The sequence below is a fragment of the Podarcis bocagei genome (genome assembly GCF_964188305.1).
Source record: "Podarcis bocagei genome assembly, chromosome: 14".
Classification (NCBI taxonomy): domain Eukaryota; kingdom Metazoa; phylum Chordata; class Lepidosauria; order Squamata; family Lacertidae; genus Podarcis; species Podarcis bocagei.
Window position 1 is genome coordinate 44,803,909 of NC_138139.1, and position 26,714 is coordinate 44,830,622.

At 45.5% G+C, this 26,714-nt stretch overlaps 1 protein-coding gene across 1 annotated transcript; it reads right to left on the reverse strand.

Moving 5' to 3' along the window:
* Positions 1–2,665: 2,665 nt before the first annotated feature.
* On the reverse strand, positions 2,666–26,565 carry NPTX2 (neuronal pentraxin 2). Its single transcript, XM_081169628.1, has 5 exons — positions 25,841–26,565; positions 21,233–21,449; positions 14,298–14,542; positions 9,705–9,884; positions 2,666–6,154 (listed from the first exon to the last, which is right to left on the reverse strand). The coding sequence occupies exons 1-5, from the start codon at positions 26,273–26,275 to the stop codon at positions 5,927–5,929; spliced, it is 1,305 nt and encodes a 434-aa protein (XP_081025754.1). The 5' UTR covers positions 26,276–26,565; the 3' UTR covers positions 2,666–5,926.
* Positions 26,566–26,714: the final 149 nt, after the last annotated feature.

A 26,714-nucleotide genomic window follows, 5' to 3' on the forward strand; every position in this document is an offset into this window, starting at 1 on the left:
TTCGCAGCTTGGAAGTTTAGACAGCCGATCACGTTGGCAGTGGGAGTGGCACAGGCTTTCAGGAATGTGTATAAGTAGTTGCTTTGCCCCTGTTTCCCAGTTGTGCAGTTCAATAAAGGTTCTTGCTGTTATCACTGTGTCTTGCCTTGTGGGAAGCCACCTACACTTCCACAACAGGTTTTTGAAAAGCCATTAACCGTGTGTCATTCGTGGACTTAAAATGCCAACAACACTGTCACAGAATGAATGCCGCTTGCTTGATTTATTTCCCCTCCTGACCACAACTTCTGCTTCCTTTTCAGTTTCATCGGAATTCCCCATCGCCTTTCAGTGCCACTACTATGAACTGCCTCAAAGTTCTTAAATAAATGGGAAGAATCTCCAGCCATACACATGGCCCTCTAAAATTTTGAATTTGTGCACATTCTTAAAAGGATGCATCACACATTGGACCAAAACCCATGTTCTTTTCAGCTGAGGAGCACTGGGGAGGTTTTGAGCAGGTCATTGTTATTAGCACTATCATTTTGCACAGGCAATAAAGGATGGAAAAAAGCTTCACAATACAGAAAGGTGTTTGTGTTGCCAATGCAAGGTCAACCTAATATCTTAAAGGACGGGCAGCCAGCTTAGAACCCTCCAGATATTATGGACTCCAACTCCCACCAGCATGGTCAATTGTCAAGGATCATGGGATTTGTACTCCAAAACACCTAGGAATGCATCGGGTTGGCTACCTTGCTTAAGGCACAATCCTGTTGCTGTCGTGCACCTTCCAGCTGCATTTATTTGGGGGAGATTTAGAAAGACATGCGTAAAACAGAGTTTAAGGAGTTTTGAAAGAAGGAGGGCTTAGGTGCATTTATGTGAGTAGCTCATGTTCTCTATCTTCCCCATTTGCAAAGATAAGATAGGAGACGAGTGAAAAACCAACACGCAAACCTCGTGGCAGTGGAATCAGCATTTCACAAAAGCACCAAGACATTTTAAATTTACAGTGCAAGTTTTTAATTTCCTCTTTTTTAAAAAAAGAAAAGAAAAGAACATTGTACTACGTATTAATGGAAATATGTAACTTTCTCCTACAAATGATACAGTCACTACACGAGAGCTCCGTACAATCCAAACATTTGAAAAATAATATATGATTTTTGAAATATATAAATTCCCTTACTTCCCCTCCCTTTAAAATCCCCCTAAAATCAGAAAAGGTTATCAGCTTTCTGTCCACCCCCTCCCCCTGTCCCCTCCCCCTGCCCCAATATGTCATGTAAGTACTCTTAGTGATGCAAGCCAAACAGTCACCAAATGCAAAAAAAAGGGGGGGGAGCCACATCTACAAGGTAATGGGAAAAGAACACATTTGCTTTTTTTAAAAAAAAACACATTTGAAGACAGTTCAGTGCTTACAGATATCATGATGGCGAACAAGAACTAAAAAGCAACACAGCTGATTTTTGTTTTTTGTAAAGCACAAAGAACCATCACAGGAGATATTTCTTTTTTAAAAAATAATAATAATAACAAAGAGTTGTTTGTTTAATTGGGAGAGATAAAGAAAATAAGAAACATTGTCCAAGAGGGATATGGAACCTGTGGCCGTTCGGTTTTTTGTTGAACTACAGCTCCCATAATCCCTTGGCCACGTTGGCTGGGGCTGATGGGAACTGGGAGTCCAACAGCATATAGAGCACAGCAGGCTCCCCATCCCTGCAGTCAGGAAGTCCTCCTGCACAACTGCCATTGGAATGAATGGGCGGCATCTACTGAAGCACTACTGTGCCCATTCATTTCAATGGGACTTGCAGGTGAAACGCCCAGTGAAGAGCCAATGTTTCTTAGCAAGTGGGGGGGGGAGAGACTAAAACAACATCCTTAACTTTGGCACATGCTTATGAAAGGCAAAGCAAAAGTACAATCCCCTTTGGAAAGTCTCTTGGGTAGATATTTTAAAAGGAAATAAACAAATAAAAAATACCCAGAAGGTTAAGTATGGCTAAGAGTCAGTACCTAATAAAGATCAAGGGTCCTTACTCAGGTGTAGGGTATCGCCAAAAAAAAGAGGACAAGGAGGACACATATTTGCATAAGTTAATTCCAGTGTTCAGACAGAATTTAGAAATAATTAACTATAATCTGAATAAAAATATAACACATCTCAACATGGTGGGGTTAAGACATCTGCTCCCTCTGTGCTAACTGAGGATGGCCAACTTCAAAATCCCTCCTGTTCTTCTCTCTTAGGCTTTTTAATCTTTGGACCAGGCAGCCCTTCAAATAGAAGATGCCTTCAAACAGAGGACCACCCTCTGTAAAAGTAGGACACATGGTTTCCCAATAGCCAGAGGCCTCCCCTATCAATTGAATCATAGTGCCTTGGGGCTAATAAATGAGCAAGCAGCATCTCTGGGAACTTAGGCTTGGGAATAAGGTTTGGCTCAAACTGCCAACCTTCTGATTAACAGCCAGACGCACTGCGGTGGTGGGAAATGTGCTTTGAATGAGCTTTAAAGGTACTGTATAGTGTGTACACAGCCTAGGACTAGTAGTGGATACAAGAGAGAGAGAGAGAGAGAGAGAGAGAGAGAGAGAGAGAGAGAGAGAGAGAGAGAGACAGACAGACAGACAGACAGACAGACAGACAGACAGACCTTGGTCAGATCCCTTGCTGGCTAAACTGAACGCCATCAAAATTGCTAAAGTGACAACTTTTATGTTTTGTTTTTCGTAAAGTCCTATTTACAATCAAGCAGTATATAAATTTGGTCAGATAAAATGCACAAATAAAAACACATGGCACAATCCATTTGAACAGCTGTCCTGCACAAGCCTCCACTGAAATGAATGGGAGGAAGGGCACCACCAAGTTCTTGGCACAACTCCCATTCAAAAAATCGGAGATTCGGGGAGGGACCCTCAAAAGTAATCTTATCCAACCCCCTGACCGATGCACAAAATCCTCTGCTGCAGCATCCTTGAAGATGGCCATCCAGCCTCTGCTTAAAAACCCCCAAGGAAGGAGAATCCACCACCTTCCAAGGTTCATTTCAGAGGGGCTTACTCAGGAGAAGATCCAGGGTAGATGGTGCTGCTAACACTTTCCTGCGAGGCTGGAGTGAAATGGCATGCTGCAAAACTGACTCCTATACATAGTACCACATCACAAACACACACAAGAACAAAACCAAGAAAGGTGTTGCTGTACAGCAACACTTTTTGCAATGTAAATAGTGCATATCTTTTGCTTTTTAAGGGCCTGAATGATGCAATATTAAGACAAAGTTACCATAGCGTTTAAAAAGTGCTTTTTTATTTAAAGGAAGGGCTACCAAAACACAGGGGCTGGGGTCTGAGGAAAGGGGAGGTCAGGATCCTACTAGCAAAGCTTTGGGCTCTCTCTGTGATGGGTTTACTTAGAGATCCTAACTATTGCCTAAGGACTTTAGAACAACTGCAAATGATATGCTCTGAAGGGGAAGCATGAAAGGAGGACTGCAATGTGCCTCAAGATTCACAACCTGTCATAGCCATATTTGGATTTACTTCTAACCAGGGATGGTGGAGAAAGCCAATTCAGTTTTCATCTGAAGCCAAATCTATTAAATTCGCACTTCCCAAACAATATAACTCAAACCCATCCGTCCTTTGAAATTTGCAGATATTCGAATGTTGCAATAGGGTTCTCCAACCAACGTTTACAAAAATGCATATATTAGGGGAAAGTGTGCACAAAAACAAATACATTCAAAATGCATTTTATTAGGAGGAATTGCTTGCAAAAAATGTGCACATTAATCAAAACTGCATACAAAAATGTGATTATTGGGAGAATTTTGCACTAAAATGCTGATGAATTTTCATGGACATTTAAAAAAAAACACACACAATTTCACGAATTGCTGCAGAATTCTGGTTCTCTTAGCCTCTCACTTCCGATCTTAAAGTTATCCATATTTTCCACAGCACTTTGCATTTTTTTTAAAAGTCCTCATGAAAATCCACCATATTCCTCTTAATATACATGTTTACATGCAACTATGTGCAACAGACATGTTTTTGCAAAGCAATCCCCCCTAATATAATGCATTTAAATATTGTTTTCATTGATATGAATATTTTTATGCATACTTTACCCTAGCAAATGCATTTTTGTACACATTACTTAGCTGGAGAATTTCACTGCAAAATTCAGAGAAGAGTGGATTTCAAAGGACGGCTGTGTTTCAATTTGTAGATCGTTTCTGAAAGCGTGAATTAGCTTGGCTCCCCTTTAAGTGCAAATGGAATCGAATCTCTTCCCCCATCCCTAGTCACAAAGGAGGACACCTGGCGTAAAGGTAGGATGAGCTCACAGGTCTGCTTCTTCCATTGGAAAAGAACAGAGAAACCTGTCAACAGGGCAGCTTATGCATCAAAGTCCCAGTCCCAGTCCCATTGAGCCAGGGCAATAGACACATTTAATTTTACCCCTTCCTTGAGATGATTCAGAAGTGCAGAAACAGAATATCATATTGCCCTGTGTGCTACAGACCACTTCAGACTGCAGGCTGCATATGCCACATGTTTGAATACTGCTAGTGTTTAAAAAAAAACCAACAATTTGCATGTGGAAATCTAAAGTGAAAGGGAGATCAACAAAAACCCATAACCCTGGTAAGCTGGATTTCTATTAGCATAAGCAGAGCCAGTGGCCCATCTAGCCCAGCATCCTCCTCCCACGGTGGCAAACCAGATTACAAGAAGCCTCAAAATGGGACCTGAGTGCAACTTCTCTCTCCCCATTTGGGGTCCCCCAACGACCGACATTCGGAGTCATCCTGCATCTATGACAGTGGTGGACAATACCACCATTGTGGCTAGTAGCCATTGATAGCCTTTTTCTCCATGACACAGTTTCATTCTCACATGACGAGATCCTCCAGAAATTTAGGACTCTGCCTACAGCCCGAAGTGGGCACGAGAAAGGAAAGACGGGGCCTTGTGCTATTTCCATAGGGCCATTTAGAGAAACCTAGAGGGCCACAGGAAGTAATTCACCCCTGCTTTAAGGAACCTCCCCTTTCCCATTCTTCACTTCAGCCCCACAAGTGCTCCCAATTCCTCCATTTGGCTGTAAACACAGGGCTGGGCATTACAGGTTCAGCGGGAAACAGCATGAATCTATTGCGACGACCAAATTGCATGTAAGTCCTTACACTTAACCCCTACAACGTTTGTGCTTTATTTGACACCATGTGCTGTTAGGAGGGGACGCATTCTGTCATTAAGCAGGGACAAAGTATTTGCACGGGACATGGGGTTTCTGCCAGAGGGGTAGAAGTAAGCTTTGGACGTGGATCCTTGGCACTATCTACTGCTTAAGTCTGAGAGCTTGATGGTTTTGGAAATTCGTGCCAAGAACCCATGCAGGTAACAGACAGAATTGGCCACGAACCTCTTCTGCGAGAGCTCCGCTGAGCAGAATCAAAGATGGACAGGTTGAGGGCATAACAGTGTACAGGTGCGTCCCAAACTTCTCCCTCCCCCAATGGACCATCTGAAAATTGCTGAGGGTCCTGGTGAACCACTTAAGGATTTTTCTGCCTGCTCTAGCAATTGCAGTGCACTGAGCTAGATGCTGTGTGATTTTTAATGGTGTTATTGCAGACATGTCATGGACCACCTGAATGAAGCTCATGGACCACTGGTGCCCTGCAGACCAGTTTGGAAACCCTTGTCTTGTACGCCACCTCCCGTTTAATTAAGGGAGGCTGATGCAAGCACTTGTGGAGAACTGTGCCTCTCATTGGTACCCTGGCAGTGAGTTTACTAAGGGGTAATTAAAATTAACGCTAATGAAAGGAAGCGGATAGGGGCATCAGAGCGTCAGACCTCACGAGAGATTGTCTTAAGAAAAACGGGGCACTTCAATGGGTTATGGTCATGGCTATAAATCAAGCAAACGCTCTTCGCACGTCTCTACGGGCCATTTCGCTGCACCTCCAAACACATCCACGTTGTTGTCAACCCAGGGGATGATGTTGCCCGGCATGTTGGTGGAGCAGTTAGCAATATTCATGATGTCTTCAGGCTTCAAGACTCTGTCCCATATATTGAACTGGCTCATCTCCCCAACGAAAGCTTGAGTTGCATCAAACCTTCCTCCAACAGTGTCCTTAAAGTGAATGAAAACCAAAGCTTTGATTAGTTCAGGTAAAGGTAAAGGGACCCCTGACCATTAGCTCCAGTCGTGACCGACTCTGGGGTTGTGGCGCTCATCTCGCTTTACTGGCCGAGGGAGTCGGTGTACAGCTTCCGGGTCATGTGGCCAGCATGACTAAGCCGCTTCTGGCGAACCAGAGCAGCGCACGGAAATGCCGTTTACCTTCCTGCCAGAGAGGTACCTATTTATCTACTTGCACTTTGACATACTGTCAAACTGCTAGGTTGGCAGGAGCAGGGACCGAGCAACGGGAGCTCACCCCGTCGTGGGGATTCGAAACGCCAACCTTCTGATCGGCAAGTCCTAGGCTCTGTGGTTTAACCCACAGCACCACCCACGTCCCTGGATTAGTTCAAGACCGTCCTTAAAAGAGATGGCCAAATCAGTATCTTTACGTTTGCAAAAATGAGGGGGGAAAGAAACCAGTGCAGCTTACTTCTGCGTAGGCAGAAAGCTGTGGGCCTGGTTTTCTCGATTAGGAAGCTGTTCCGTGTCATGTCAAGACACTGGTGCATCTAGATCAGTATGGACTATTTGACTGGTGGTGGAAGAACTGCAGGAGCCTTTCTCAGACTTACTTGGAGATGCTAGGAATTGAATCTAGGGCCATCTGCATGCAAATCCTAAATACCAAGAGTGGGGGGGGGGGACTTGTGGCCTTCCATGTATTGTTGGACTCCAACTCCCATCAGCCCCAGCTAGTATGGTCAAGGATGATGGGAGTTGTAGTCCAGCAACATCTTGAGGGACTCTGGTTTCTTACCTCTAATATCTCCTCCAGTTGATCCTTAGGTCACACGTAGAATCATAGAATTGTAGAGTTGAAAGGGACCCTAAGAGACCCTAAGAATGCAACACAGCCTTTTGGAGGGGGACTGCACCCCAATAAACATAAATTGTTTTTGCAGATTTTCCTATGTAGAAGTGCCCCTCTATTGAGTTGAATAGTGATGCAATGAGCTTCATTACTACAATGGAATCAGCACCCTTGCAAGGGGTGGTGAGCTCAGGAATGTGCAGGATGGTTTATTCACTGTGTTCAGGTACAACCATGAATCTTTTATTTGTGCGCCACATGTGTGATGTTGCCATTTGCAACATACTGAGACTGATGTACTCATGTGTGAGGCCCTCAATAGCTCAGTCAGTAGAGCATGAGACTCTTAATATCAGGGTTGTGGGTTCAAGCCCCACGTTGGGTAAAATATTGCTTTGTAACCATGACACCTTCCTGGTGGAAAGGTAAAATACACACGTAATAAAGAAATACGGTATGGCCAACAATATGTCAGAGATGTGTTAGGTTTTTTATGTTATAATACATTAGCAGGAGGAGGGGAAGAGGTAGAGGAGAATTAACCCCAGAAACATGGGAAGCTGCCTTATACTGAGCCCATACTGCCTACACTGACTGGCAGCTGTTCCCTGGGATTTCAGACAGGGGTCTCTTCCTGGTGACACTAGGGATTTGAACCGGCAACTTTCTGCATACAGTGCAGATGGCTCTACCCATGAGCTATGGATTTTCCCTGTAGAAGATGAAGAAGAGGGCCTTTCCTGTGGTGGCCCTGCATTCCTAGAATACCATCCCCAGGTTTGGTCCCTCCTCATTGGCCTTCAGGCAGGCCCCAAACACCTTGTTGAATGAACCATGGTGCAGTGTTTTAATAACTTTTCTCTACTGCTGCTATTTTAAAGCTCGGGAGATGCTTTTGAATTTCAAATTTTAATGTGGTGTTTTATTGATTTGTTGTAAGCTGCCCCAGGGTCTGGGCTTCAAAAAGCAGGCCGGAAATAACAAGACGGATCATGTTCCTTCGTGTTCGGAGGCAGCATGCAACTGAGTTGCAGTTGCTGGGCAGCAACGTCACAAAGCGATACCGCTGTTGTGCACTGCTTATGGGATGCCCAGAAACATTTGCCTGACAAGTGTGGGAAGCAAGATGCTAGACTATAGAAAGATAACCAGCAGGAAAAGAGGAAGGAGAGTCTCCAGGGCCACAGATCAATGGTGCGGCATCTGCCTTTGCATGCAGGAAGTCCCTGTTTCAATCACTGACATCTCTAGGTCAGGCTGGGAAGGCAGAGAGCTGCTGCCAGTCCATGTAGACAATTCTGAGCTAGATGGGCCAATGATCTGACACAGTAGGGGACAGCTCCCTATGTGTTCTTCCTCTCTCCCTTCCCCACCTACCCTCTGCCTTTCTGCAGATGAAAATCACACCCTTTCGGGATGTTTCTTTCCCCTTCTATATTGATCTCTCCCATAGTTGGGCTTGCAAGATTTTGGGCAGAACCTGTATTTTAAAACACTTCTTGTGCATAGCACTTAGTTGAACTACTGTGGTTTTTTTTAAAGACAGGTGCGTTCTTCTACAACATGTCATTGAAGTAGTAACAGTGCATTGCTGACTGGATAGCTCAGTTGGTTAGAGCGTGGTGCTGATAATGGCAAGGTTGCAGGTTCAATCCTTGCATGGGACAGCTGCATATTCCTGCATTTCAGGGGGTTGGACTAGATGATCCTCAGGGTCCCTTCCAGCTCTATAGTTCTACAATTTATACTGGTCGCATCATTCTGCTTTATTCGTTATCATGCAATGCTTCTGCATTATTGCCACACAGAAGGGCACTCTTGCACTACAGAGCAACAAAAGCAGAACCAAAACACACCTCGGGGCATTTGTGGTACAGTGGTGCCTTGCAAGACGAAATTAATTCGTTCTGCGAGTTTTTTCGTCTTGCAAATTTTTCGTCTTGTGAAGCAATGCACCCTGGGTATTAACGGTTTTAAGAAAAAGGAAACAAACTTGCAAGACGTTTTCGTCTTGCGAAGCAAGCCCATTGGGAAATTCGTCTTGCGAAGCAACTCAAAAAACCAAAAACTCTTTCGTCTTGCGAGTTTTTCGTCTTGCGAGGCATTCGTCTTGCGAGGTACCACTGTATAAAAAGTTACTGGATTCCAACAGGAAGTTGCAGGACACACACTGATGGGTGATGAAGCAATGTGTCTGCCCCAAAGCTTTTATAGGTGCAAACAATATTGAAAGTGAGATCGTGTATAACCACCCCGATACCATCACAATGATACTTTACTCAGAGTAAACCCATTGAAAACCAATAGGTCTAAATTAGCCACACCCATTGGATTCAATTAATCTACACTGAGCAAGACTAATATTGGATACAACTCCATGAATGCACAATAAAAAAGGATATCTGCAGGTACCTCTCAGGCCACATTCAAACCATATGATACCACTTTAAACAGTCATGGCTTCTCCCAAAGGATTCTGGGAGCTGTAGTTTCTTAAAGGCGATGAGAGTTGTTATGAGGTCTTCTATTCCCCTCACATAGGTAAAACTCTCAGATATCCTTTTGAAGACTGATTGATCGTTGAAATACTCTGGGAACTATAGCTCTGGGAGAGGAATGGAGATGACAATTTCCTGTTGTTTTAAATTCTTGGAAGGAGGGAAATAAGCACCTTGCATGGCTTACCTGTTCCTGACCAAGGATCAGGACCCCTCCTGGCTTAATGGGGTGCCAAGGAGCTAAATTATCCCCCGTCCCAAGCTTCTCTCCATCCTGGAAAGCTTCCCACATTCCGTCCCTCGTGGTCCACGTCACGCAGATGTGGTGCCATTTTCCATCGCTAATGAAGAGTGGGAGCTGGGCGACCTGTTGAAGATAATAAAGGTTATTGTGGATGCCTGGAGTGTTACACCCAAAGGGTGAGTGCCTGTCCAGGGGAGGCTGGTCTGTGTGGCTGAATGGCATGTTGCATCACCAACCTCAGCATGTCTTCAGCCAAATCTCACTTGCCTGCCTTCTCACCTGCACCCAATCCAAGCGAAGGCCCTGCCTATCAGCTCCCTCCTCTTTAGTCTCAGCGTTGCCCCTTGTAGAAGCGAGGAGGAAGAGGATGGGGACAAAACTAGAATGAATTGATTCTGCCAGTCACTGACTCTACCCACCATTGGCCTCTTTGCCTTCCTCCCTGGGAGTCCCAATGGGCACCAGCCGCCATTGGCACAGACCACACTGATCCTGAGCCAGTCAGTGGCTGAAGCACTCTACAAAGAACAGACGGTAAGGTTGGCTAGGGCAGGAACATGGCTTGCAATCTCTGGACTTTCCCATTTTACAGCCAACAGGATTTTGCTGCCGATTAAACTGGAATCTTGGTTCGTATTTTATGGCGAAGCTTGGCAAATCCTACATGTGTCCAATCAGGGAGGAGAGGCAGATGCTAAGCGGCAGGATCAAGCTGAACTGTAGAATTCAGCAGGGAGGAAGATGGGGACAAAACTAGAATGAGTCATTGACTCTGTCACCTCCTGCTGCTGGCTTCGCTGCCTTCTGCCCTGCTTATCCCAAAGTGTAACAGCATCCATTGGACCTGTTTGCTGAGCGGCAAGAGCCTAGTCCTCAGGAAACCCAAATCCTAAAGTAAAAGAGTTGTGAAGATTGGACACTAACACACTGCAGCGTTCTCAATGGGGGGCGGCAGAAGGAGGTGCATCCTTCCCAACAATCCTGCTGTCAGTTTGCATTTCTTAGTGCAGAAAGTATTGATCCGACACGTAGAGATCTTTCCTGTTCTAATTAATTCAAGAGGGTTCTGCAAGCTTCTCTGTGGGAAATAAACATGCAGACGGTTCATAATGTTTGCGTTATTCCTTCAGAGAAGCTGAGTACTGTACAGCTGGTTTAAACTAGTTGTTTTATCTCTTTCTGTCAAGGTCATGCTGACTATAAAAGTAAGGCCAGAAGGAGCCTGGGTTTCACTTTCACTTTCTATCTCTTTTCCATCTGGTGTGGTGTTCTGTACATAGTACAGTGGTACCTCTGGTTGTGAACAGGATCTGTTCCAGAGGCCCGATCGCAACATGAAAAGAGCGCGACCCGCAGCGGCACGTCTGCACACATGCGGGTTGCGATTCGCTGCTTCTGCGCATGCGCGTGATGTCATTTTGTGCTTCTGCACATGCGCAAGCGGCGAAACCTGGAAGCAACCCTTTCCGGTACTTCCGGGTCGCCGCAAAACATAACCTGAAAGAACGTAACATGAGGTATGTCTGTATGCTTAGTGTTAAACTTACTTACAATAACTCTAAACCTTAAGTTAAATCTGCTGCAACTGGATTTCCTATGGATAGTGCCAGTCCTGAATGTATGGGATTTGTGACCACTATGTTCCTTTGCCTTCAGTAGCAGTAAAGCTCTGCTGGATCCTGCATTTTAAGTTTTTACTCTGCTAACTATACATTGGAGTTCTGCTCTGGATCAATACTGATCGGGGTCATTCCATAAAGCTGAGTGTTGGAAGATTCGGGGCAGGGGAAATAAAGTGCTTCTTCACACGGCGCATAGCCCAGCTATGGAATTCTCCACCAACAGCTGCAGCCAAGGGTCACCAACTAGGAAAGCTTTAAAGGGGAATTAGCCACATTCATAGAGAAGTCTGCCATAGCTACTAGTCATGATGGCTATGTGCTACATGCAGTATCAGAAGCAGAAAAGCCACAGCTCAGCGGCAGAGCATCGGCAGAAGGTCCCAGGTTCAATCCCTAATGGCATCTATGAGTGGGGCTGGGGGAATTGCCCCGCCTGAAACCCTGGAGAGCTGCTGCCAGTCTGTGTAGGCAATACTGAGCTAGATAGGCCAGTGGTCTGACGCAGTGTAACACAGCTTCCTAGGCCACTGAATGCTGGGGATCATGAGTGGATGGGAGTGCTGTTGCGGTCAATCCTGCTTGTAGGTTTCCCATAGGCATGTACTGGCCGCAGTGGGAACAGGATGCTAGACTACATGAGCTGTTGGTCTGATGAAGAAATACAGTGGTACCTCAGGTTAAGAACTTAATTCGTTCTGCAGGTCCATTCTTAACCTGAAACTGTTCTTAACCTGAAGCACCACTTTAGCTAATGGGGCCTCCCGCTGCTGCCGCCACCCCCCCCCCCCCCGCGATTTCTGTTCTCACCCTGAAGCAAAGTTCTTAACCCGAGGTACTATTACTGGGTTAGCGGAGTCTGTAACCTGAAGCGTATGGAACCTGAAGTGTCTGTAACCCGAGGTACCACTGTAATCTTCTCAGCTATTTTGTGTTGGAAAGCGAAAAGGCCTGACATACAGTCTGTCACAAAAACTCTTGTCCTCGGTTCCATAAATACAGTGGTACCTCGGGTTACAGACGCTTCAGGTTACAGGCTTCGCTAACACAGAAATAGTACCTCATGTTAAGAACTTTGCTTCAGGATGAGAACAGAAACGGTGGAGGGGCGGCGTGGGGGGGCGGAGCAGCGGCGGGAGGCCCCATTAGCTAAAGTGGTACCTCAGGTTAAGAACAGTTTCAGGTTAAGAACGGACCTCCAGAACGAATTAAGTTCTTAACCTGAGGTACCACTGTATTATTTGGAGATTCCAACCAAACATCAGGAAGAACTTTCTGGCAGTAAGAGCTGTTTGATAGTGGAACAGGCTTCCCTGGGAGATCGTGGGCTCTCCTTCCTTGGAGATTTTTAAGCAGAGGTTGGATGGCCATTGGTCGTGGATGCTTTAGCTGAGATTCCTGCATTGCGGGGGGTGGACTAGATGACACATGGGGTCCCTTCCAATGATTCTACAATTCCTTCTATCTATCTGGAATCATTGTAGCTCCCCAGTGGTAACAGCAATATCCTCTGAACAGGCTTAAATACATTTTCCTTTAGAATTGCCTAGTAGAATTGATTTTTGTACCTGGATGCTGATGAAGCCCTGTGTGCATATATTATGAACTGTGGCAAATTCCGAATGATGCACATGTCTCTTAGCAACCTCTTATAACGCTCCCAGGGATTCGATGTTTATGAGGCTACCACAATGCATCTGCACAGAACAACAGGCCTTTTCCCCTCCCCTCCCCTGCTACACACAAACACATTTCTCCTTCTGACAGAGCCTTATTTTGACCACATTTGTAATAGGTCAGTTGCTGACTTGATTAATTGTTACGTGACTTACAGCCTAATTTTAAAGCGGCCAAGCCAACAAGCCGCACTCTGGTGAAAGGAGCTTCTACCGGCAAAGTAATTCAAGAACTGTAGCTTTACGACCTGATCAATCAACTGGGAGAACTTGCAGCAGTGCAAGTCTGGGAGCCTCATCCTTCCCTCTGCAAGCAAGTAAACTTCATGCGGCCTCCCAAATCTTCACATTACAAAACAATATGCAGAATGAAACACAGCCATCTTTCAAAATTCACCTTTCTTTGCAGTGCAGTTCTGCAGACAAGTAATGGGTACCCAAAGTACATTGGTGAAAATAACGTGCAAAAATGTGCTATATTAGCAGAAATTGCTTTGCATAAATGTGTGCATTAGGCAAAATTGCGTACAAATAATGTTCCTATCAGGAGATATTTGCACTAAAATGCGAATGAATTTCCATGAGGATTTTTATTGTATTTGATGTAAAGGTGTGGGGAACTTAAGATTGGGTAAAAAACGAGAAAGCGGTTGGCTCATCTCTACTTGGAACCAAGTCCCATTCAGTTCAATGGGACTTGCTAGGGAGCAGGTGTGCACAGAATTGCCGCCCCAGGGGCCAAGTGCCAAGACACTTCATATGCCTGTTTTTGGTTTTAACAAGAGTGGGGCTCAAATGCATTGACCCTCCAGACAGAATGAAGAATTGCCCTACTATTTTAGCAGGGCAGGGTAAAACTCTGCTACATCTTAGAGTGCAGCAGAGCTTAATCCTCGAACATTTCACTATTGCACAGCGGGAATTCTTTTTTTTTTTTTTCCTGCCTTGGCTGATGGAAAGAAATGGGATTCTCAAAAGGAAGAAGAAGAGTTTGGATTTCATATTCCGCTTTATCACTACCCTAAGGAGTCTCAAAGCAGCTTTTTTCCCTTTCTCCCCCACAACAAACACTCTGCGAGGTGAGTGAGGCTGAGAGACTTCAAAGAAGTGTGACTAGCCCAAGGTCACCCAATAGCTGCATGCGGAGGAGCGGGGAATCGAACCTGGTTCACCAGATTACGAGTCCACCGCTCTCAACCACTACACCACACTGGCTCACTGGAAGGCAAGTCTTTCCTCACCTTGTCATTAATGAGCAGCTCAATGGGGTTGTTCCCCCACTCGATCAGCACCACTTCATTAGCTTGCCCAGGGACAGCGTAGGAGAAGGGTGTCCCTATTCCCGGAGAGGCACTCGACTTCAGCCACAAGCACACAGTGAAGGCATACAGCTCAGGCAACGTCTTCTTGATCTTCCCATACAAGTAGTTGGTGCGGAGAGGGAGGGAGACTTTAAATTCATCCGGCGATTTGAAGGCGCTGGTACCTACAGCCATATCCCAAAGGACACAAGGTTACCCATGTAAATTGCAGGGAGGTCACTCAAATAAAGAAGCTGATTCATTGCACAGGTTTTACCTGTCAATACTTCTTTTTTAAAAAAAACTTGTAAGTAACCATTCAGTGGTACCTTGGTTTGCATACAGCCTAGTTTACGACCATTTTGGATTATGACCAATTCAAACCCGGAAGCGCACATCCCGGTTTGTGATTTTTTTATTTTTTTATTACAACCCAGTTTTTTTGGAGGCCACATTGGTGAAAGCGCACCTTGGGTTACAACCTGTTTTGGTTTATGAACGGACCTGCGGAACAGATTATGGTCGTAAACCATGGTCGTAAACCAGCGGCACCATGCTAGCTCCTCAGCAGGTGGGTCACTGTTGCTTACCAGAAGAGGGGTGGGTGAGTCGGCGGGAAGGTTGGTGCAGTGAAACACAACAGCAGAGCCAATCTAGCACTCCTGCAAGTGCGTTTGCACTGTAGCAACCTCTCCACTGCCTTGCCTCCATCCCTCCTGGGTAAGCAACAGCAACCCACCTGCCAGGAAGCTAACACAATGGCTCAGTCTCACCCAGAGAGCAGCTTCTGGTGGACAGCAGCATTTACTGCAATCTCCTCTGGGGTATGTGGAGATTATTGAGCGTCATGCCACAGGTGCTGAAAAGATATCCCTTGCCCGAGTCCCTGAAGCAAGCATTGCAGACTGTAGGCTGTCTGGGTCAGGATTGGAAATATAGGAAGCTGCCTTGTACGAGTTCTGACAATTTTATCCATCTAACTGGGTGTTACATACTCTGACTGGCAGTGGCCCCTATGGTCTCAGGCAGCTTGCTCCTTTTAATTAGAAATACTGGGGATTGAACCCAAGACCCTCTGCAGAATATGTGTATGGTATCTTCGTTCAATTAGACGTTCTGATTCTGTGCTTACCGGTGAATGGCTGCCTTCTTTTTAATTAAACAACAACAACACTATGTGTTTTATTTCTTCCTTCCTCTGTGTGGCATATATATATATATGAAAGAAATTGGCAAGCACATTCATTTGCAATGAAGCAGAACACAAAGCCTTTGATTTCTATGGAGCAGACCTCACCGTAAATGTGTTTTTTACACTGAGGATATAGGTAACTTACATCAAGACTGCATGTGGCAATTTCCGGCAGATCTCGACACTACCTGTCCCAAATGGTTTGCTTTTAAAGAAATCTAGCAGGTCAGCTTTTTTAAAATAGCTTTTGACTGCTTTTAAAGACCTGGGGATTTGATTTGCAGCAGTGATCCTGAAGCTTTCTCAGACTCATTTTCCCTTTAAGTGTATTTGGTTGCAAGTTCTGCAGCAGCCTGCTTGCCTCTGGAATCTCTTTCTATGAATGCATCACCACCCTATTAAGAGGTTAAAACCCATCTGTGAACAGCACCTGCCCCTGGGGAGAAGATGAACAATTTCATTCCATGCTGCCTTTCACCTTGGATGAAAGGTTCAGTTAATTTTTTATCAACGTGTCCATCTTTCAGCCTGATTCCAAACATGTTTACTCAGGTTCAAGCTGGATGCAGATTTACTCAGGTTCAACGCTGGTCCTGCACCTCTATAAAGGGTCAGTGTGATTTAGAGGTTTAAGAAGGCATGGGAAATCCATGACTCTCCAGATGGTGCTGGACTCCAGTTCCCATGAGTCCCCGTCACCATGGCCAATGGTCATAGATGATGGGAGCTGTAGTTACACAGGAGGACCTCCTGTGTACAGAGATAGAGAGCCTGCAGAACTCCAGATGTGGCTGGACTCCAGTTCCCATCAGCCCCAGCCACCATGACCAATGGTCCAGCTACCATCTTCCAGGCTAGCCTACCTAACAAGATTGTTGTGAGGATAAATGGGGCAAGTGGGAAAGAACCATGTATAACGACTTAAGCTTTGAGGAGCAAAGGTGGAGTATTTAAATATAATGCAATGTAAATATTAACCATTGCAATTATATGTGATATATAATTATCATTTATTGCATATATCAGTTGCTCATACCAAAAAATGGCTAAAAGCTATTTGACAAAACACAGCACCTAAAAATGTTTTAAAACTGGGGGGGGGGACGGACGGACAATGAGCACTACAAAATACACAAAGCACTCGTCCAGTAACATTTTAATAAGGACAATTCCACTAAAATATGACCACTACCATAGGACACAAGTTAATTACCAAAGGCCTAAGCAAAATAAGTCTTGGTGCCTAAAGATGGACAAGGATGGTGCCAGGTACATCTTCCGGATGAAAGCATTCCAGAAATGGGATGGAGCACCACTTAAAAAGCCAATTTTTGTGTGGCCACCCTCTGTCCCTCCCTCGGGGGGCACATGGAAAAGGGGCTCTGCCGAAGGCTACAGAGTCTGGGCTGGTTCATATGATGGCAAAAGGGCAAAAGGTTCCCCTCACTTTCTTTATACCAGGCATCCCCAAACTCGGCCCTCCAGATGTTTTGGGACTACAATTCCCATCATCCCTGACCACTAATCCTGTTAGCTAGGGATGATGGGAGTTGTAGTCCTAAAACATCTGGAGGGCCAAGTTTGGGGGTGCCTGCTTTATACAACCTGGGGACACAATCTAAATCCCTGGCCTGCCTTAGATATTGTTCCGTTTGCTCTTACAATGGAACCTTGCACACACAAAGAAACACACTGTATTAGAATCCAAGCCAACACACATTTGGTTTCCAAGTGATCACCCATCAGACCAGACCTGCTGAGCTTCAACAAGCTTGTCGGACTGACAGGTCATCAGACCATAACTTGGGACCAAATTTGAGACAGAACCAGGCTGAACCACATTAGTCTGTCGCCGCCACATCTAATTTCAGTCTCAGGAGTTGAGTCTTTTTTCATTCCGCAGATACTCATTTCCAACAGTGTGTGTTTGGGACTTCATCCTGAGAAGATGCCTCCCGTTCCCCATGACCATAAGAGAAGCTGAGCTGAGTCTCACAAAAGGCCCATCCATCTATTCCACCATTCTATTCCCTCGGTGGCCAACCAAATTTATTTGTTTGATTTACATTTCTTCCAGTGGGAGGACACAGCATGAATTAAAACAAATACAATGAGTGTATTAAAACACACAACAAGTGTCAATACTTCTTTTTTTAAAAACAACTTGCAAGTAACCATTCAGTGGTACCTTGTTTGCGAACAGCCTAGTTTACAACCATTTTGGATTATGACCAGTTCAAACCCGGAAGCGCACATCCCGGTTTGTGATTTATTTATTTTTTGATTACTACCCAGTTTTTTTGGAGGCCCCATTGGTGAAAGCGCACCTTGGGTTACAACCTGTTTTGGTTTATGAACGGACCTGCAGAACAGATTATGGTCGTAAACCAAGGTACCACTGTATTAAAAAAGAGCACTGCAAACCCTTAAAAACATTGAAACACACACAAAGTAGAATATCCAGCCATAAAAGACCCTGCCAAAACAGTCAGCTAGTAGCCAAAGACCTGTCTGAACAAACAAATCTTTTGTCTACCAGTGAAAGGGAAGCACAGAGGGGGCCGGCCTAGCTTCTTGTGGAATGGAGTTCCACAATCTGGGAGCAGCCACCAAGAAGGCCCTGTCTCATGTCCTCACGAAACATGCCTGCGAAGGTGGTGGGACCAAAAGAATGGCCTTTAGGGAAGCATTGATTAGCATTTGGGAAGGTTGCAAAGCAGAACAGGAGCACAGCAGCCTTCTCTCTTCCTATCACTAGACTTCCTCTATCTCCAAAACATCCCTGTAACTAGCGCATCATGGCAAAAAAACTAAGTGACCCAAAATTAAGATTCGCCTGCTTTTGTTCAACAACAATAACGAACAACAAAAAAGAGAAACCAGAGGTGCTTATGTGGTCTGGAGATTTATTTTAAGGAATGTTTGCACTCTTTCCCCATAAAAGTAATGGCATGCCCAGATATGTGCAACCTGGCTCCTGCAAAGGCTGGGGCTTAACCTTCACAAAATGCATCCGTTGGCACAATTCGGAGGTGCAATCATTAATTTGCCTGAACAAGCCTTGATCCAGACTTGCTTAGTACTATAAATATCATTTAAAGTGAATCTATATTTAAACAATTCACACACTCTTGATCTGTAAAAACAGGGGGAAAGGGAAAGGAAAAATGATTATGCAGACAGTTTCGTGTTATTCCTCCCTTGCCATGTGTGCTTGAAATTTAAATACACAAACTCTAGCCAAGCGTGCTGTTTCCCAGTAATTAAATCTAAGGATCTGATTAAATGATTAGGATTAAGAGTGTCCCCCAGTGGCTCCAGGAGTAATCCACAGTAAAGGTTGCGCATTTGAGACAGGACATGCTTGCCCCAAGGTCTGTGGAGTGAACAGAAGTGACATTCAGCAATTAATTAAAAGCTAAAAAGAAAAGGGAAGTTTGTCTCATTTCACAGCTTGCTCAAAGGCAAAGAAGACGTCTTTACAGGTAGGGTAAGTACCTCTCTCTTCCTCTGTCTACCAATTAAACTAACTGATAGGAGGTTCAGGACAAACAAAATGCAGTACTCCTTCACACAACACTTAAAGTTAGACTGCAATGCTGCAAACAATAAGCCCTGCTGAATCCAATGGGACTTGCTTCTGAGCATTACATGGACAGACTTGTGCTATAGCTTATGGAACTCATTGCTACAGGATGGTGGTGATGGCCACCTGCTGATATGGCTCTGAAAGGGAATTAGACAAATTCATGGAGGAGGAGAGGTCTACCAGTGGCTATTAGTCGTGATATTTATATGCATTCTCCAGGTTCAGAGACTGTAAACCACTGAATACCACCTGCTGGGGAGCCAAAATGGCAGAGGGCTATTGTCCTCATGCCCTGATTTTGGGTTTCCTTGGAGGTATCTGGTTGGCCACTATGGGAAACAGACTGTTAAACAGTAGACGCTGGTCCACTACGGTGAATGGGACAATGCCCAGTCTACCTCAGCCTGACCTCAGCACCAGCCACCACCATTACACCCAGCAGTTCTCAAACTTGGGTCCCCAGCTGTTGTTGGACTACAACTCCCATAATCCCTAGCTAGCAGGGCCAGGGATGGTGGGAACTGTAGTCCAACAACAGCTGGGGACCCAAGTTTGAGAAATGCTGGACTAGATGGATCCACAAGGCCTCTTCTTGCTTTGCAAATGAAAAGTGTGCTAGGGGACCGCAGGAATTCCATTGCCAGAAATGGATCGTGCAGGACTGAAGCCACTTCTTCCTTGCTCGACATCATCCCTTTGAGATCGTGAGAATGGATTCCATGTAGTGATGGAGACATGGCAGTAGCCTCCAAATAGCTACAGGACCGCCATGCAAAGATGGAACAGGCTTCTTATCTGTTGCTCTGGAGAACAGGGCTAGAACCAAGTGGTGGTTGTCAATTGCAGGGAAGGAAGCAGGTTTAAGCCGAACATCAGGAGATGCTTCCTAATAGCCAGAGCTTTTTGACAGCAGGAGGTGGTGGGCTCTCCTTCACTGGGTGTGTTTTAAGGAGGGGCTGTACAACCATCCGTCAGGAATACATCAGCTGCATCCTGCATTGCAGATTCTGCACTGAACAAGAGGGGGTGCTACATAAACATAGGAATATAGTGGTACATCGGGTTAAGTACTTAATTCGTTCCAGAGGTCCGTTCTTAACCTAAAACTGTTCTTAACCTGAAGCACCACTTTAGCTAATGGGGCCTCCCACTGCTGCCGCACCGCAGGAGCACGATTTCTGTTCTCATCCTGAAGTCAAGTTCTGAACCCGAGGTACTATTTCTGGGTTAGCGGAGTCTGTAACCTGAAGCGTATGTAACCCGAGGTACCCCTGTATAAGAAAAGCCCTATCTGATCAGGCCATTGGCCAACTAACCCAGCATCCTGTTCTAACCAGTGCTGGATTTACGTATAAGCTAAACAAGCTATAGCTTAGGGCCCCACTTGCTTGGGGCCCCCCAAAAGAATTAAAAGGGGGGAACTGGATGTACATTTCCAAAATATAAGACAAAAAACAAATAAAACAAAACCTACATACAGCAACAGTGTTTTGTGTTGTGTAGGCTCCTATGATGTAAGTAATGGGCCCCGCCTGCTAGCCTGCTCCCTAAAATATCACTGGTTTGCTCATTTCTATATATAGGGTGCCTACATTCTGCATAGATTGGTTGCATGGCAACATGTGCAAATGGCTTTAGATGCCTATTAGGTCCATAAATTACCATACAGCATATATTCAACATGAAAAACAGAGACAATTTGTTGTTGACAAAGGACAGCTGGACATATAAAGGGCTCCATTACCTTCAGTAGCTTAGGGCCTCATCAAACCTAAATCTGGCCCTGGTTCTAACAGTGGCCAACTACAGTGGAGGTACTGCACATCCATCGTCCAAATGTGTGTAGAAGTCTGCACTCAGGATGCCCTTATTCTGTTATTTATTTATTCAGCTTAGATTCAGACCAATGCAGTAACGCCTGTCCCCATCCACTACCAGAAATACAAGTTGCTCCAGGCATCACTGCACCCTAAATCAATACACAGGACTGGAGTGTTGCAGGACATCTGAGCTCCTGCTGAGTCAACAAGTCAAACAAAAATAAACCCACGCCGGAATATACAAAGGAGGATGTAAATTAGGCATCATCATTACCTCTTTCTAGTTCAGAAACCCTTTCAAGAAGTGCGTTCAGTGCTGCCTCTGTCCTTTGCCGATGGGTGGAAGTCTCATTATGAAGCAGGGATTTCTCGTTCTCCAGGTCTGCCACTTTGCTTAAAAGCTGGCGCTCTAAATCTCCCAGCCTCCTCTGAAGCATCTCTCGGAGATCGTGAGGCAGGGCTGTATAGGACACGTTCGCTCGGAGCTGATGCTATAAAGGAGAGGGGACAAGGGGGAAACAAAACAAAACGCCACAATTCTCATTCATTAAACTTAACGAGACACTAATACTATATCATCTTCTCATATGCCCCAGGGCAGCTGGAAGTCAAGCATATGCAGCAAAAATTGAGCTTCTGAGTTCATATATCTCACTGTATGGAAAACCATGTGTGCAGATGGGAGACGTGTGTACATTTCTCCTCTGTGATCTAACAGCCGGGGACGTATATGCAGAACCCGGTAAACCACCCTCTCTTTAAAAAGCTGGATTTCCACAGATCAGCCTTTCAGGGCAAGAAGGAAGAGAGCAGCAGGATTCAATTCATCTAATAGCTGATTAACAGTATCCCAAGGGAGTAATTCCCATTAATTTCAAGGAGTCTACTATGAGTAGGAATAGCATTGAATACAACACTGTTAATATTCAAATAAGCATGATTAGGAACACAGCCTTATTTCAAATTCCAATTTATAATGCAGTAATAGTTCACGTTTGAAAAATACATCTCCTTTTAAAAAAAACTAGCAGTGAGGGTGGGGAGATGAGCTACGTCATAAATAAAACAGGCATTGCAAAACAATGAATTAAAGCAGTCCACACAATCCCCAACAGCCAGACCTTACATATCTCATTCTAACAACTGTAGAGGGTTGCTGGAATAAACAAAGTTTTAGCCTTCTTTTAGGAAAGCAGAAATGGAGGGTCTTGGCAAGTCAACGATACCCTGCAAAGATGGAGCAATGCTAGAAATGACCTGGCTTCATGCTCTACAAGAGCAATTCAGCAATCAATACGGAGATCAGCTGTGGGAAAAGGACTTCTGGAAGTATAGAGGTCTCTATGCTGGCTGCAGCTGCTGGAAGCTGAAAACATCTGGAGGCAGTGTTAAAAACTCAGATATATAAGCTAGGAGCAAATTGGCTCCTTAAACCTGGGTTACAGTCACTAAAACAGAATGCCTAGTTGCCATTTTGGAGCCAGATGGCTCGAAAGTCATATTTTTCAAAACAACTTTTTGGTTCCTAAAATTCATTCCGATTTTGCAGATAAAATATAATGGATTGACTTCTACAGGCTATGTTGCTAGTGTGTGCCAACAGGCGAGATCCAATGATCCCCAGGCATGCAGCTCCAGAGAGTAGAGACATCAAGTGCTGTCCTGGTGCCCCAATAATCTTCACATGGTCGCAAGTGGCCGATAGCAAGGTACAAAATGCACCCAGCGCCTGGCTAATTTCGAATGCTATCTGGAGGGTATCCTATTGGCTACCACTGGGTCAAACCAACACTTTCAGTTATGACCAGAAGTCAACTTTTTTTACTTACAAATGGACGGTTGATAACTCTTAAGCCGCTCCATTCTACAGAAAGTGACGTCACTTCTATGCAGGTATGTTTGGGGGGGGGGATGTGTGACTTTGGTGGCATGCAATAGCTCCTACAGGGGCATTAGCTGCCAGATTTAACATTTCTTTGCATGAACAATTGTTAAATGCTTATGGCACATGTGACAAAGATCTCACGCCAATCTAGACATGTGATTTTGGGGAATGCAGATAAATTTGTGTAAATCGTCACTGAATGGCTAACTCTTTGAATCCTTTTACTGGAGCGTTCATGAGGGTGCCTTTGAACTGTGCAATAAAATCATTGCTGCTAGCCATTTTATTTACATTTTTATAGGCCTGATGTTACTGAGTTCATCCATCCTTATGTTTATTCAATGTCATAGTCAAGAAGAAGAAATGAAATGAAACAGGGGGATACCTGTGACCTCTGGGCCACAGGTTGCCTCACTGTGCCTCACAGGTAATCAAACAAAGCATCTAGCATTTCCAAAGGTGCTGCACCTTACTGATAATGTTCCTTTCCAAAGAGGAAGGGGGAAAACTTGTCCTTAACAGCTGTATCCTTGATATTTGATTACTATGAGACTTCCTCATTATACATCGACGGCACTTCAAGCAAATGTAAGAGCAGCTTCAAACACTGAATTCTGCATTGATTACAAAAAGCTTTCAACCATGTCCTTCAAAATGACAGCTGGATTGGGAGAGGAGATATACTCTGCATTAATATTTAAGCATCAGTGACCACTGGGCTGAAAAATAATAATATCTAAAATAATCATATCTAGTAATAAAAATAATAATATCTAAAATACTGTCTCATTCATTCCAATTGTCTTTGTAGCAGGTTGTATAGTTAAACTGTTGAGAAGATGAACCGGCACTTAACACTTAAAACAAAATAAAAACCCTCATGTTCTTACATGGCACCATATGCCAAGGACACATTATCTAGGATGTCAATGTTACACTGCAACCTCTTAAGCAACTATGTTCTTAGCCGAGGCTGAGATTAAGAAAAAGAAATGAAAAGCACCAGGGCAGGGAAATAAAACCCACAAATCTCCTCTCAATCCATTTTATTGGTAAACACACATAGAACATCTATACCTTCTTGTGCTTCCATTGGGGGAAATAGCACCTCATAAACACCAGTTCTGTAGTTTGTACTTGTTGCAATCAATTTTCACAAAATCTGCACCAGGGCTCAGAACAAGCATTGCCTTGCCAGGAGCTGGTGAATATTTTATTTCTTTGGATTTCTAATAAATTGACCAATTCCGGATCTCACGTCCCCTTCATATTCTCCCTCTTATGCCTGGATTAAAGTATAGCTTCTCTGCTTAATGTGATAATAAAGTTCCCCTTTTATAAAAGAGAAGTTCAAGAAAGTGATTTACATAATACCTGAGCAGCCTTTCTTTTTAAAAAGAATCCCATTAAAGATGAGACGATGACTAAGAGTTTCTGGGAAATGAAGCCTGTTTATTGCAGTGTCCCAGAAGGTTGAAACTTCACTAATTGCTCCCCTGATAATCTACGACGTATATATTTAGCGGGTGACAACAATCCCCTAAGGAGAGACGCACCTTCAGCTGCCTAGAAGATGAAACTATAGGTTACAAATGTTGAATGGCTAAGAAAATGGCAAAAAAGAAGACAGGCGGGCACAAATATGGAGTTCTTCCCCCCAAAATGACCTGGTATTTGAACTTGGAACAGCACCATACTATAGAATGGACCAGAGGCATAGACTAGGAATGAAGATGTTTCACACAATTCTTTAGATATGGACAGCAATAGACTATTTTTAAGAAAATGAAGGTTGCAAAGATGCTATAATGGGATCTGGGCACTTCTTGATGGGGGATAATATCAAATCCTGTTCCTCGACACTACAACTACTCAGAAGAATGTGTAGATTATTTATGCAGCAGTATAAGAATAGAACTGCTGGATCAAGCTCAACATTTTGCACTGGCCAACTAGCCGTCTCTGGCAAGCCTGCAAACAGGGCAAAAGGGCTGCCGCCGTGCTCAGCTGTTGCCTCCTTCAGCAACTGGTATTCAGATGTACAGTCCCCCTACACATGGAGGCTCCATTTAGCCATCATGCTAGTATAGTATAGTGGATAGAGTCTGGGGTATAGATTGAGGAGATTTGGGTTCAAATCTCAGCCCCAAGGCTTTGTGGATGACCTTGGGGCCAGTTAATGTATTTCAGCCTGTGACTGTCACACAGGGATAAAGATAGGAGGCGGCATGAAGACGAGCAGTAGCAAAATGAAAGAGCATCTGTTTTGCATGCACAATTTCCAGCTTCTCCAGACAGGTCTGAGAGAGACTCCCTCCTTGTGAAACCCTGGAAAGCCACTGCCAGTCAGTGCAGGCAGACTGAACTAGCTAGACTAATGGTCTACCTCAGTATAGGGCAGCTTCCCGTGTTCCTATATACATATCGCTTTCAACGCTGTGGAAGAAGGGTTAGAGCTGAACTCAGTGATACTTACAATGCAATGCCTACTTTAAAAAAGTAAATTCCAGTGTGCCCTGAAGTGCTTGCTCCCTAGTAAGTCTAACTTTTAGGATTGCAGCATAAGTCTAGCTTGCCTCCTTTCCACACCAGTAGCCAATTTTCAGCATCCCGGACACACAAAAGGTTGTTTTATGCCTATTAGGACTCCCTAAGAGTCAAGTTTCAAAGGCAAAGTGACTTTCTCACCTTCAAACCAAACACAAGCTACCTGGCATCAGTCACCCACAAGGATGCCGCTCTCTTTTCCAAAAAGAGATGGAAGTACCACAAACAGCTCCCACCCCGCACCTAGCTACCACCTGTCAATCACCCCCAACGGGGTGCGCTCTTTTCCCACGACCAGAGGCCAAACTGCAGCACCACAGACAGCTCCCGCTCGGCACAGAGCCCTCCCCGCTATCCATTACCGCCAACTGGCTGCCGTCCCTGCTTGGCGAAGTCGGCGGCTAACTTTCAGCACCGCGGACAGCTCCGCCCGCGTTCCCCCGTCCTCACCTCCAGATTCTCCAGGCGATCCTTGAGCGTCTGCATGGTGCGGCTGAGCTGGTCAATGATCTTGGCGGGGTCGCGGGGCAGGTCGCCCATGGTGTCCTTGCCTTTGCCGAACTCCTTCCTCCACGTGCCCGCTTTGCCGTCGGGGGTCTCGCAGCGGCCGAGCTTGGCGGTCAGCTCGCGGATGGCCTCCCTCTGGTTCCCGATGGTCTCCTTCTGCTGCAGGATCGTCTCCCGCAGCTGCAGCACGGTGGCCTTCAGCTCCTCCTCGGGGGGCAGCCCGCCCCCTTGCATGGGGATGGGGGGCAGCGGGCAGCCCGGGTTGGCGGCGTCCAGAGGCAGCGAGGTGCACACGAAGCGGCTCCCCGGGGGGCTCTCCTGGGCGCCCGCTGCCCCCCACGCGGAGAAAGCCAGCCCCGCTAAGACAGGCAGCAGCATGCCGGCCGGTGGGGTGGGGTGGGTGGGGGCGCTAACTTACTGCGGGAGGGACCGGCTCAGCATGGGGTTGCGGGGAAGAGGCTGCCAGACCCGGGAAAGCCCCTGGGGTGGTGGTTTCCAAACGGCTTGCCGTCGGGAAGCGCCCAGCGAGCGTCTCTCCGCGCGGGGAAGCACTTTTCTTCGCAGGGGAAGAAAGTGCGGAGCGGGAGAAAGCTTGCAACGCCCAGCAGCAACTCGTTGCAAGAGACAGCAAAACTAGGATTGCGCTGGCGAAGCGGCTCGCGCGCTCTTAAAAGGCTGAGCCGGGTAAGCTGCGAGGAGGGAGGGGGGCGTGGGAGAGCCGGGCAAAGGGAGCGCGCGCCGTGGCGGCCTCTCGCTCTGATTGGTCGGTCGGTTCGGAAGCCCGCGTGACGCCTTCTCAGCTCTTGGCCGGCGAAGA